The sequence below is a fragment of the Carlito syrichta genome, unplaced genomic scaffold, assembly GCF_000164805.1.
Source record: "Carlito syrichta isolate Samal-C Ts95f unplaced genomic scaffold, Tarsius_syrichta-2.0.1 Scaffold182362, whole genome shotgun sequence".
Classification (NCBI taxonomy): Eukaryota; Metazoa; Chordata; class Mammalia; order Primates; family Tarsiidae; genus Carlito; species Carlito syrichta.
In genome coordinates this window covers 183,702-197,568 of record NW_007126458.1, presented here as the reverse complement: position 1 = coordinate 197,568, position 13,867 = coordinate 183,702, and the positions used below count along the sequence as shown (strand labels likewise).

General features: G+C 41.9%; 1 protein-coding gene across 2 annotated transcripts in view; it reads right to left on the bottom strand.

The window, feature by feature from the left end:
* Nucleotides 1-2: 2 nt before the first annotated feature.
* The window catches only part of MYOCD (myocardin), a 103,370-nt gene continuing 89,505 nt past the window's right edge, over nt 3-13,867 (bottom strand). Inside the window, exons 10-14 of one of the 2 annotated variants that reach the window (XM_008051512.1) lie at nt 10,741-11,667; nt 7,494-7,637; nt 6,056-6,184; nt 3,420-3,477; nt 3-842 (exon numbers count right to left, since the gene is read on the bottom strand). In XM_008051512.1, coding sequence (XP_008049703.1) covers nt 271-842; nt 3,420-3,477; nt 6,056-6,184; nt 7,494-7,637; nt 10,741-11,667 — 1,830 coding nt within the window. In that variant the 3' untranslated portion in view covers nt 3-270. The remainder of the gene's footprint in view (nt 843-3,419; nt 3,478-6,055; nt 6,185-7,493; nt 7,638-10,740; nt 11,668-13,867) is intronic. The other variant, XM_008051513.1, reaches the window with a different exon arrangement.

Here is a 13,867-nt window from a genome sequence, read left to right as displayed (position 1 = left end):
AAATTTTTTTTGGCATCCTTAATCTGAGAAAGCACATTTTTGAGTACATTGTTGAAATCATAACAGTTACTGAATGCTGGTAAATAGCACATTATGTATATTTTTAAATGACTCCTATTTGTTGATTGTCACAGAAGTCTCCACTGCTTTTTAAAAATTCCCTTCTTCTTCTTCTTCTTCATTTTTTTGGATAGAAGAAATATGTATGGTTGTGTACTTTCCCCCATGGAATTCCTATTGGTTTTCCTTAGCACTGTTGCATCAGGCATTCTACCACTGCTGCAAGTGGAGGTCCATGGAAGAATTCAAATTGAGATCAGTGACATCTAGGAAATCGATGTTAAAGATGCTGGGGCCACTGGTGGCAAGGGAGCTAAATCCTGGCGTGGAACTTGGTGGAGTCAGGTCCAGCCACTCCATGGTTTCCCAAGGAGATTCAGTGAAGCTTAGCTGCAGCCCACTGCTGTCCACAGAAGAAGGTGAAAACTGTGTCTGCATCGGGGAGAGGGGACCTGGCAAGATCTCGTGTGCATTGAAAAGGTCTTCTGCAGCCTTCCCAGAGAATCCATCCATCATCCCATCGAACTGAGGCTCCTCACTCCCAATTTTGAGAAGGGCGACATCACTCACCTTTCCTAAAGGGCTCTGGGAATTTAGTAAGACTTCAAGATGCTCATCACTGTCGGTGGCATAGTGATCAAAGGGAAGTTGGCCTCCTGAAGATGCTTGTTCAAAGGAAGCCGAAGACTTGGGGAGGACAGCAGTTGGGCTTCGGGAAGACCCGGGTATGTTTGGGACTTTCTGAAGACATGAATGATCCTCTCTGGCATCAGCTGGCATTTCTGTTGGCAAATCACAATGTGAATTGTTATATCACCTCAAACTGAACATGCCACAAAGTATGAGTCTTTGAAATGAATGAGTTACAGTTAGACATAGAAGCTGGCCATGCCTTTCTGATCACCACACATCATCCAGTCTCATCCCTAAACTGCTCTGTGTAATCCTTCTTCCCTCTCCAAAAACCATTTCTTTCTGGGAATTTCACTCTGTGATTATCAAACACTCTTCTCTGGTTGTTGTTGTGCCTATCCCTTCTCTGACCCATGACTGTCTCCTGAGGACACTAGATCCCCCGTGATTCCCTCAGTGGTGGCTTGAAACTGAGTGATCGAGTGCCATCCTATTGCCACTTTCTGATTGCTCCTCCCTCTCCTCGTGACTCCTTGGAAGTTTTCAGTTTTGAGGGGTATGTTAACTCCCCACCTTCAGCTTCCTGGTCACTCTTTTTCATCCACTGAAAACCCTATTCCCCAGTTCATTGCCTTTGTCTCACTTCAGCTCTCTGCATTCTCTGTGACTTTAGCATCCTCAGAAATCACCCATTGTTCATGCTGTTCTCTTGGGTTCTTGATTTCTTCCTTAACTCCAGTGATTCTTTCATTCTTGCCTTGTCAGATACTCCCTGGATCTTGTCATCCCTATAATACTGCATCCCTCTGAGACCTCAATTTCAAGCAATCTCTCCCACTCTCTGTCCATCCCCTCCCATTGTGTCCCTCCAGGTCACTTAGTAAGTATCCCATGACCACTTAGAACCAGGCCAATCCACTGACTTTACTGTTTTATCACTGTCCACCAACCTCTTCTAGTCATCACTTTTTGCCTTGTCCAGTCTGTATTCCTGGCAAAGCCCCACAACTGGATCAGCCTCACAATCTGCCTTCTCTGAGCCTGTCCTGGATCAGGGGAAAGTTGTGAAAGAAAAACTGCACAACTAAACCAAATGGTTTCACTTTAGATTCCTGATGCCGAGCCTACAATTGGCACTTAAGACTGTCTAACAATCCTGTTATGTTTCTCCAGAAAACTCCATTCATGATTAAGTCATAGCTATTTTTCTTTCCTTGAATCTCCCATACACTTGTCCTGCACCCTCACTCTTTGCTGACCTTGCCGTTACTCAATATATGCGCTCTCTCATCCTTCCATCACAGAATGTATATGTATACACACACCTGTATTTATCTTTATTCTTTTTTTTTTTTGAGTTGGAGTCTCACTCTGTCGCCCAGACTGGAGTGCAGTGGCCGCTCCCGGCCACCGCAGCCTCGACCTGCTGGGCTTCGGCGATCCTTCCGCCTTGGCCTTCCAAGTAGCCGGAATTACAGGCATGCGCTACCACGCCCGGCTGATTTTTTGATTTATTGTAGAGATGAGGTCTCGCTGCCCAGGCGGGTCTCAAACCCGTGGGCTCAGGCAATCCACCCACCTCAGCCTCCCAAAGGTGCGGGATTACAGGCTGAGCCACCGAGCCTGGCATATCTTTATTCTTTCTTCTTGTTATGGTAGAAGAAATGTCTGTTCACCTGTTCATTGTCCATCTCTTTTACCAGAATGTAAACTCCATAAAGATGGGACTTTGTCTTGTATAGCATTGAGTCCAACACAAAGTCTGGCCATCCCTTCTCTGAAACTTTCAATGTTGTTGCTTAAGGATTCATCCCTGTGCTCTTTTATTTTTATCTACACAACTGCCTTAGGTAATCTTTTTGTTTTTGTTTTTGTTTTTGTTTGTTTGTTTGTTTTTTGAGTTGGAGTCTCACTCTGTCTCCCAGACTGGAGTGCAGTGGCCGCTTCCGGCCACCGCAGCCTCAACCTGCTGGGCTCCAGCGATCCTTCCGTCTCAGCCTTCCAAGTAGCTGGAATTACAGGCATGCGCTACCATGCCCAGCTGATTTTTTGATTTATTATAGAGATGAGGTCTTGCTACCCAGGCGGGTCTCGAACCCGCGGGCTCAGGCAATCCACCTCAGCCTCCCAAAGGTGTGGGATTACAGGCTGAGCCACTGAGCCCGGCTCAGGTAATCTTATTCATTTGTGTGTTTTCAAATTCTAGGCACACACTTCATAATTAAAATAAAAATAAGTAAACAAAGTAAAAGAAGGCAAAAAGAACATAATTCTTTTTTATTGCTAGCTTGGATAACATTTAAGCATGAATGGACATCCAGGGGAAGATTACTGATTGAATTTCATTTTGAGTAGGTAGCACAAAACTTTCAGTATCTTTTTCTTTTTCTTATAATTGTGAAGACAGGACAATGAATAGAAACAGTAGAAAGAAATGGTGTGGTAAGAAAAAGCATTGAGGGAAATAGGAACTGGGCTGCAAATCAAAACTGTTAAAATGATTGGTGAAAAATGCTCCTAGGACAAAGACAGTAAGGAATCACCCATGGTACCTTCTTTTATCTGCTCCAAAAGTGTGCAGGAAGTGCAGAGGAAATGACTTTCTATCAGTGGACTACCTGGGGCAAAAACTCACAGTGTTTATCTGACATTGGCCTTAGAAGTTCATTTCCTAGAGTATGCACTAAAGCAGAGTGTTGTGATGGATAGGGCACAGAGAGTCTTACCTCCGCTTTCAATGAGGACATCCAGGAGTTCATCCATCTGCTGACTCCGAGTCATTTGCTATTGCAAATTAGCCAAAGTAGAACAGAGAAGTTAGAATGTGATTACTTTTGTAGAAAATCAGTAGAAGCAGTACTGTAGGTTTTAAAACTAGGTTTGGTTGTTTTTTTTTTTTTTAATATTTTTTATTATGGTTTTGTGGGGTACAGTTAAGGGTTAGGTATACAATTACGTTTCATTCAGGCACCCTGTTGATAAGAGGTGTTTCCCGTCCCCAGACAGATATTTGCTACTGTTAATCCCATCTCCCTCCCCCAAGTTTTTTTTTAATTGTGGTAAAATACACATAACTTAGAATCTACTATTTTAACCATTTTAAAATGTACAATTCAGTGTCATTAAATACATTTACATTGTTATACAGTCATCACCACCATCAATCTTCAGGGTGCTTTTCATCTCGCAAAACTAAAACTATGTACCCGTTAAACAATTACTTCCCATGACCCACCCCCAGCCCCTGCAACCATCATTCTTCTTTCTGTCTTTATGAATTTGACTACTTTAGGTCCCTCATATAAGTGAAATCATACAATGTTTGTCGTTTTGTGACTGGCTTATTTCACTAAGCATACTGTCCTCAGTGTTCATTTATATTGTAGCATGGGTCAGAATTTCCTTCCTTTTTAGGACTGAATAATATTCCATCGTATGGGTATACCACATTTTGTGTATCTATTTAAATGTCAATAGACATTCAGGTTGTTTCCACTTTTGGGCTACAGTGAATAATGCTGGTATGAATATGGGTCTATTGACTATAGGTTTTGAACCATGTTTGATTAAATATTGGTATTAATTTTAGGTAGGTAAACTGAATTAAACAATCTACTACAAGAGGGGAAGAGGAAAAGAAAGTAGGATGCTTCCCAGCACAGAGTACTTTAAATTCAGTTGTTTGAGAGGTTTTCATCCCAGGAGCAGGGTATCTTAATACTAAGAAAATACCTTTTTCAGCTGGGCTCGGTGGCTCAACCTGTAATCTCGCGCCTTTGGGAGGCTGAGGTGAGTGGATTGCCTGAGCTCACGGGTTTGAGACACGCCTGGGCAGGCGAAACCTCATCTCTACAATAAATAAAAAAATTAGCCGGGCGTGGTAGCATATGCCTGTAATTCCGGCTACTTGGAAGGCTGAGGCAGAAGGATCGCTGGAGCCCAGCAGGTCAAGGCTGCGGTGACCGGGAGCGGCCACTGCACTCCTGTCTGGGCAACAGAGTGAGACTCCAACTCAAAAAAAAAAGAAAATAACTTTTTCTCACTTTCAAGTGACTTGAATCTACCTCTTGTTTATTTGCTGTAGATGTAGCCCAAGAACCTGGCTCAGATTGCCTTGGTTCCTCATTGCAACAACTTGAGGAACCCAAAGTCATTTGTAAGGTGTCCCCCTTCCTCTCTGGTTCATGTGAATTAAGTAAAGTCTTATTTGAGGAAGTCCACTTTGCCTGGTTTTTTCCTTTTCTTTTAAAACTGTGTAGGATCAGCTGATGTTTACAAATACAAGGGGAAAAAAATGAGACAAGCAAGGCACATATCATCTCATTCCTCTGTGAGCCTAGACCTAATAAACGCAGGCATCAAGAATCAATATGGGTGAGAGCACTGATTAAATAATGTGTCAATTGCTAGTTCAGAAGGTATTAATAGCAGATGACTACAGGGTCTGCAGGGTGATGTAAATGAGCCAAATATAGAATAAGAAAGAGAAGAAGTGGAGAGCAGAGCATAGCTATGGCTCGAAGAAGCAGCAGACACTTTGCTTTAGGCAATTGTTGACTGGCAGAAATGTGGCCCCTGTATTGCCAGATCCTCTAATTTTTAAGAAACAAGAAAATCCTCTTTGCATAGCATCTCCTGATATTTAAAACACTCTTTAAGTCAAATTAAACTTAACTGCATGTTGATTTTGATTTGTGGGACATACCAGTATCAGCAATAGGTAAAGATGTTCTCTTCTGGGTAGAGTACTCATGAAAGTACTCATGAAAGTCTATCTAATAGCTTATTCAAGTGCAGACTATTTGACATATAAGATTATTCATTGTTTTTATTTTTTTAAATTTGAGACTTTGCGAACACTAACAAAAGTAAAAGATACACTGAACCTCCCTGCTTTTATTACCCAGCTTCAACAACCATCAATATTTTGCTGGGATCATTGCATTTTAAAGGTAGGAAGAATCTCAGAAAATATTACTCCCATATATTTGAGTACATATCACATGCCCAAATAATGTGGCAAGTGCTAGATTATCTAGAATCCTTACCATGTAAATATAGTCCCTATTTTGTATAACAAAAGTTGAATATTTGCCCAACCTTAGTGGCAGTGGCAGCTGGTGGGTGGCGGAGCTGTCACTAAGGCCAGGCAATTGAACCTTTTCTCTTCCTACCTCACATGACTCCTATTATACATGCAACACCTTACTACAGTTAATGTCTAAATACTTAGCTCATGTCAGGTGGGGAGGCACCTGACACACTCAATATCAAAATTTACAAGCTGATGAAATTTTCATAATATAAAACAATGTTCACTTAGTCAGTCTATTCTTCCACAAAGACCAGATCATGACGTTACCTGCTTTACAGCATCTTCGTAGGATGGAGGCTGTGTTATCTCTGAAGCTGCTGAACTTGACTTAGAAAAAGATGGGGATGAAATTGAAAACTTTGGCCCCACCTTATCAGAAGAGTGTAAACCAGGCATCTGAGTGGATCAAAGACAGAGAAAGGCATTCAATTCATGGATCAGAAATGGTACTGCTTCTGTTCTAGGAATCACAGGCTAAGTTTGGGAAAAATTAAACTAAGACCAATAAATAAATAAATAAATACACAAACAAAAAATCCAGGGCTTAGAAAATAACTCCCTTATATTAGCAATAGTGCATGTCCCTGTGAGTTTATTACGGGTGGCATTTTAGAATGAGAATTTTGCAGATCTATTTTTCCTCTTAAGGTGCACCCTCTTCTGTTAGGAGAAAATACAATTCAAAAAAAGAAGGTTATCAACCCAGGAATTCCCAAAGTAATCTATCCCTCAGGTCATTTCTTTTCCAACTGAATATATCTGAAGACATTTGATGGCATTACTGGAGTCTCTTTTCATGAACTCACTTTTTTGTTGTGTGTTCTTCTGCAGACTATTTCAGAGTCTCTGTCCCTTTCCTCACTCGTGGCATTTGGCACTATTTATTTATTTATTTTTGAGTTGAGTTCTCACTCTGTTGCCCAGGCTGAAGTGAAGTGACACAATCACAGCTCACCACAGCCTCTACCTCCTGGGCTCAGGGAATTCTACCTCCTCAGTCTCCCTAGTAACTAGGACTACAGGCACTTGCCACCATGCCCAGCTAATTGAAAAAAATTTTTTTTGCAGAGACGAGGTCTTGATATGTTTCCCAGGCTGGACTTGAACTCCTGGGCTCAAGCAATCCTCCAGCCTCGGCCTCTCAACGTACTGGGATTACAGGCGTGAATCACTGCTTCTGGCCTATGTGGCACTTTTATGTCATAACTATCTTATATTTGTCTCCTTCCTGCTACCTCTTCATTGCTTCCTGGAACTCTCCATATCTAGGAGCCTTCACACCCTTGATTTCTTCCACTAGCTGATGGGTACCACCTCTTTCTTTTTTCACTGTGACCCCAACTTTCCACACCTCTCCAGTTCTGTCATGGATCTGTGTATCTCCCTCATCCTCCAGCATTATTTTCCCACACATTATTGCAAGCTTCAGTGCCACAGAAACTGGCATGTTGTCCATATTGTTTTGTAAACACACCATGGCCATTTTCATCATCATTTTTGGGATGACCAAAGGAAATGATTCCCTGGTATACCTCCTAACTCATATTCATGCATCTATTTAAATGCATTTCGAGTGGGCTTTCTTCTCTCTAAAATGAAATTTCTTTCTACCTTTAAAGAGAACCTCATTGTTTGCTTTGGAGGACCATGGGCTGCAAAAGAGGCAAAGTTAATCCCAAGTTTAAACCTTTTTCCAAGTATCTACCTTTTGCTGTACACATGGGCTTTTGGGACAAGGGTTGCTCCCAGCCCCATGACCACTGTCTGCCTGGGCTCCAGGGAAGGGCTGGTGAAGGTTGGAAGAACGGGGAGAGAAGTTTGGAGGACAGCCATCATGTGCTCCTGAGTTCTGCAGAAAGGAAGAAGGGACAAATTAAATGACCAGCAGCAGCACACTTGAGTGTGACTTGGCTGACAATTCTGGTTCCTGCCCTGTGTCCCCTGGTGTCTTATCTTTATAAACCTTCCTAAGTTCCATTACTACATGAATTTGCCTACAATCTGGTTTTGTGCATATCATCTACTGCTCAAAAATGTCCAGTAGCTCCTGCAAATCCACAGCATCGGGTCTCCACTTCCAACCTAGATAGGTGTTCAAGACTCTTTATAGCCTGATGCTATTCCTTTCTGCAAGCTTACATGCTTCTATTTCCTCCAAGTGCCACATACATTTTACCTTCATATTGTGTCCTTTTCGTGCCCTACTTTTTAACCCTGCACTTCCCATCAAGTCCAATCCCTGTGTAAAAACTTCCTGGACATTTCTAATCCTTTATGATCAGTCTGTCCCTCCCTGTCACCTACTTTGTGCAGCATTTAATGTCCTAGGTGCAAATCAGTTTTGTTGTCCTAGATTATTGTTTGCCTATTTATCATGAACTTGTTAATGTCATCGAAGAGTCTTTATAAACCCTAAGTCACTGTTAATTTTTCTTGATTGCACGGATATCATCAGAATTGAAAATTATGGTCCAGAGCTATGTCTCAAGAGCTATTTTGACCTTTGTTGCCTAGGACACTGTATACCTAATACATGTTTGTTAATAATGATGATGCTTTATTTAAGTCCCAGTTCCTCTCAGTGTGCCCCCTCAGGAATGGGCATCATTCACTGGATTGTGTTGTTCTGGTGGGTTTGTAAAAATTTATTTCCATTACCTTTTGTCACAACTTTCATTCTCAGGGTAGAGATATTTAATGCAAAAAGGACATGTATTTCAGAATCAACTAATCCTGGATTCATGTGATCCTGGGCAACTGATTTAATCTCCCTGAGCCTTATTTTCTTCAATGGCAAATAAAGAATAATAAATTGGAGCTTATAGGTTTGTTGTGACACTTAACAAGATTACTCATCTTCATGCTTCTTAATACTTGGCCCTTGACAGGTGTACAATTAATGTGAGTTTTCTTCCTATTCCATTTCTAAGAATATAGATTTCAGGACCTTTTGATAACATAATTTTTTTTTCTCAAACAGACTTATATAGATGTTCCTACTAATTTTTCATCTTCACGGGCAAAAGGAAAGTTTTTGTCGATCACCTTGGTCTAGTCTTTATTTGTTTTTGTGTGTGTGTGTGTGTGTTTGTTTTTGTTTTTTTGAGTTGGAGTCTCACTTTGTCACCCAGACTGGAATGCAGTGGCCACTCCTGGCCACCGCAGCCTCAACCTGCTGGGCTCCGATGATCCTTCCGCCTCAGCCTTCCAAGTAACTGGAATTACAGGTATGCACTACCACGCCCAGCTAATTTTTTGATTATTGTAGAGATGAGGTCTCGCCAAGTTGCCCAGGCGGGTCTCGAATCCGCGGACTCAGGCAATTCACTCACCTCAGCCTTCCAAACCACGGGATTACAGGGTGAGCCACCGAGCCCCACTTGGTCGAGTCTTTAAATTAGTGACTCTTCCAAGCTATCTCCTATGACTCTCCTCTCATCTACTCCTGCCACACTGGCCTTCTTTCTAATCCTTGAACATTCCATTTCCCACAAGTTCCAACCTCAGGGTCTTTGCACTTGCTGATCTCTCTTTGCCTTCAATGCCTTTACCCTGAGCATCCACAAAGTTTTCTCCTTTACTTCTTTCAAAGTTTTGCTAAAATGTCCCTGGCCCTTCTATTTAAAGTTGCAGTCTTCCAAAGTACACACACACACACACACACACACGCACCCCTTCCCTTCTTTTTCTTCATTAGTGGTATTGTCTTCTAATACATTATATCATTTATTTTTAAATTTTGCTTACTGTCTATCTTCCCATGAGAATAGTAGTTTTTGTTTTGCTAGTTCAGCATGAATTTTCAGAGACTAGAACAGGGCCTGGCACATAGTAGGTGCTCAGTAAGTGTTTTCACTCTGCAGATCATTACAGGAAGAGAAGAGTAAGGCCTGGCAACTTCCTCTTGGCTCTCTTGAGGAATTGTTTTAGCCTATGGTGAGATTGGTTAACAAGGAGTCCTGAAAGCACTGATCAGCAAACTACAAGCCATAAGCCAAGCCTTGATCACTGCCTATTTTTGTAAATAAAATTTTATTGGAACACAGCCAAGTGTACTTGTTTACCAGATGTCTGGGGCTGCTTTTGTGACACAAGGGCAACGTTGTTGTGACACAGACAGTGTGACCCACAAAGACAAATATATGAGGGGGGACCCTCAAATAACTGAAATTTATTTATTAAAAAATTGTGTATTTATTCTTACATGCTTAAGCTTCAGTCACTTTAAAAGTATTCTCCGTTTTGAGCACTATACCTTTTGAGACACTTTTTCCACTGCTCAAAACAGTGTTGAACTCCTCAATTTTGATGCCATTTAGTGCTTCTGCTGTTTTTCATTTCACCTCTCCCACATTGGCAAAACCTTTGCCATTGAGGACTATTTTCATTCAGGGAAACCAAAAAAAGTTGTTTAGGGTGAGATCAGGTGATTAGGGAGGGTGGGGCATGAGGGTCATACTGTTTTTGGTCAAAAACTGCTGAACACTCAGTGCAGTTGTGGGCAGGTGCATTGTCATGGTTAAAGAACCGACACCTGTTTGCCACAACTCAGGACATGTCTTTCACAAATTGTAATGCAACCTTCTCAAAACTTCCAGATAAAAACTTTGGTTGACTGTTTGATCCAAAGGAACAAATTCTAAGTGTACTACAAGGGGCCTGCCCTCCAAAAAGACAATTCTGGATTTTTGGGGGATGCCCTCATAATTCTGTTGTTTTGAGTTCCCCCCCTGGTATTTACCATCTATCTGGCCCTTTGCAGATGTGTGTTTGCCAATCCCTGCCTTAGAGGGTAAGTGAGTTGAGTCTACTGTAAGGACTCACTGATGATAGTGTCTGGGTAGCTGCTGGGCTTTGGGTAAACCCTTCACATCGAAGGTTCCAACATCAGCTCTTCAAAGGCTGAAAATCTGTATCCCATTTCCAGAAAGAGGGATCCAAGACGTTCTTACCTGCACAGTGCACACCTGGCTGCTGATGGGTGAGGAGACCCTGTGCCCTTCTCCCTGAGCCCCGGAAGATGAGGGCAGGAAGTGAGGATTGTTGGGTGATGGGGGCAAACTGATGTGCTGTGGACTTTTCACAGCCCCAAGCGGCGAATGCTGAGGGGAGCACTGGGGGCTGAGAAATGTGGAAGAAAGTACATTGGTTTGACCTGAGGACTCCGCACAATGAGTATTTCCAAGGGGCAGGAGTTGAGCAGTTTCACAAGCTGGTGAGCCATTGCTTTGTCTTTTCACAGATACTTGCTGGCTTGCAAAAGGACAGCTGGAGTTGGCATCTTCCTGCTTAATGGGGACAGCCAAGAAAGGTAGGGGCTTCTTCTCAGCACAATTATTCCTTTTCTGCTTCTGAAGCTGCATCCTCAACTCCTCCACTTGCCTCTGCTCTTGCTGGAGTTTCCAGGTGAGCTCATTGATCACCTTCTGCTTCTCCACCAGCATCTTGTCCTTCTCCGAGTCCAATCCGTCCAGCTCGGAAGGAACCGAGCCTCCTCCGTTCAGGCTGCTCATGAGACTCTCCTCTGTGCACACATGGACTGGGGATGGATGCAGGCCAAAGGTCGGGGAGGCGTCGTTGAAGGTGTCCGGCAGGGACCCAGTGACTGACAGGTCAGATGAGGCAGGGGAGATTGGCGGGCTGGAGCTGGTGCTGCCGAAGTGGTAGAAGCCGTTGGATAAGGCGCTGGTGGAAGGGGAGGACTGGTAATTGGGCAGCGTGTTGGGGGTAACGGGAAAAGTGACAGTTGTTATATCCCCGAAGTTGGGCACCGGGTTGCCAGAACAGTCCTGGAAGGGTCGAAGCCGGTCCATGAGGGCCGTTTTGGTGCCTGACACTGGCAAGCCCCGAATTCGAAGCTGTTGTCTTAATTCAGAGACCTAAAGAAACCAGGGCGCTGTTAGTGTCTAAAAACAATATTTAAAAAACCGTATTATAAAATTAGCTTTAACACATCACAAATGGAATTTTACAATATCCACGTCTTTTTGATACTTCTTTCCAATTTCCTCTCCTGTCCCCGATATAAATCAGTTTTGCACATAAATCAGTTTTGGAGTCTCCGTTGCCCAGGCTGGAGTGCAGTGGCACACACACGGCCACCCAGGTGTCGACCTGCTGGACTCTGGCGATCCTTCCGCCTCAGCCTTACAAGTAGCCGGAACTACAGACGCGTGTTACCACGCCCAGCTAATTTTTTAATTTATTGTAGAGATGAAGCCTTGCCAAGTTGCCCTGGCTGGTCTCGAACCCGCGGGCTCAGGCAATCCACTCGCCTCGGCCTCTCAAAGTGCTAGGATTATAGGCTGAGCTACCGAGCCCGGCCTGCACAATTTTAACAATTCTTCTTCTTTTTTTAAAAAACTTTTCCATATGCCATGTTTTTATGGCCTTTGAGTCATAGAAATATAGCCCCAAAATGAATGCTAGACATTATCTAATTTACTGCAGTCCCTCCAATTCTCATTGCCATCCGTGTCCCCACTATGTAGATGAAAAAACTGAATATCTGCCCAGGTCTAGACACACCCCTCAAACAATATTCCCGAGGCACTGCTAAATCTGTAGGTCTTTTGGCTGTCTAGGTGAAGGTTCTTACAACTACGTTCTCTTCTTCAGACTGGAGGGGGCACCAGAACCACTGGAGAGCTTGTTACAATGCAGACTACTGGAAGTTTCTGACTTGGTTTAGGTCTGGGGTGAGGACCAAGAGTGTGTATTTCTAACAAGTTCCCACGTGATGCCGATGCTGCTAGTACCCAGACCAGACTTTGAGAACCATGGTTCCACATTAACATTTACGCCCACATTTTAATGACTGGCCAGATAATAGTCATATATTGAGAGCATGTATGGTGATAAGACCATCAGTCCAAATCCTGACCCTGCCTGTTACTAGCTCAGTGATCACTCTGTGCCTCCATTTTCCTTCTGTGAAAGGGAGGTAATAGCACCTACCTTATGTTTTTGCGGCTTAAAATTTATAAAACACTTGGAATAATGACTGACAAATGGTTGTGCAATGTAAGGATTTACTATAATTATTAGTAGTAGTATGTTGATTTACATGTAATTCTATTTTTCTAAAAATATATAAATGTGTGTCTATATTTTTAAATCTATGTTTGCATAAGAAAATATCTAGATAAATATATGCTAAGATGTTAACAATGATTTTTCTTATCTGTGTGCTCTAAATATTACACATAAATAATTACTTTTATAATTCAGACAGGAAGTATGTTAAATACAAAAGTTCAATAATTCCATGAAACAGAAGAATATATAGGGAAATATTCTGATATTCTGTAGGGAAAGATCTTTTGAGTATAAAAATAAAGGAGGTAATCTTAAAAATATTGACAACAAAATTTAAAACTTCTGTAAGTTATAAAAACTATAAACAAAATGCAAAGACAAACACAAATAGCTATCTTGGGAAAAAATAATTATGGCATAAATAAAGTGTCAAAAAATGCAATGCATCTAGTGTGCTTAACAATGAAAAAGAAAAATATTGATATCTAATACAGAAATGTGCAAAGGATATGATCCAGCGCTTCACAAACAAAAATAAAATTTTAAAAGCAACCAAAATGTTTATGCACCATCATTAGTAATCTAAGAAATACAAATAAAATGAATATGCACATGTATTTGTATTTATCAAATTAACAAATAAACGAATAATGACACTTTGTATTAGTGAAGTAACAGTAAACATCAAAAATATTAAAATGTTAAGAAAAAGGAAAAAAGCTCTCTTTTTACTTTTTTCTTTTTAGATTCTTATTATTACTTCTTTTTATTATATAGAGATGAGGTCTTGCTATGTTGTGTAGGCTGGTCTCGAACTCCTGGGCTCAAGTGGTCCTCCCACCTTGACCTCCCAAAATGCTGGGATTATAGACATGAGCCACCATGCCCAGTCAGAAAAAAAGCTCTTTATTATCTTTATTATATTTAAAGTACGGTCTTTGGACCAGTAGCAGCAGCATCACTTGGGAGCTAGTTAGAAATATACAGCCTCAGCCGGGCTCAGTGGCTCAGCCTGTAATCCCGCGCCTTTGGGAGGCTGAG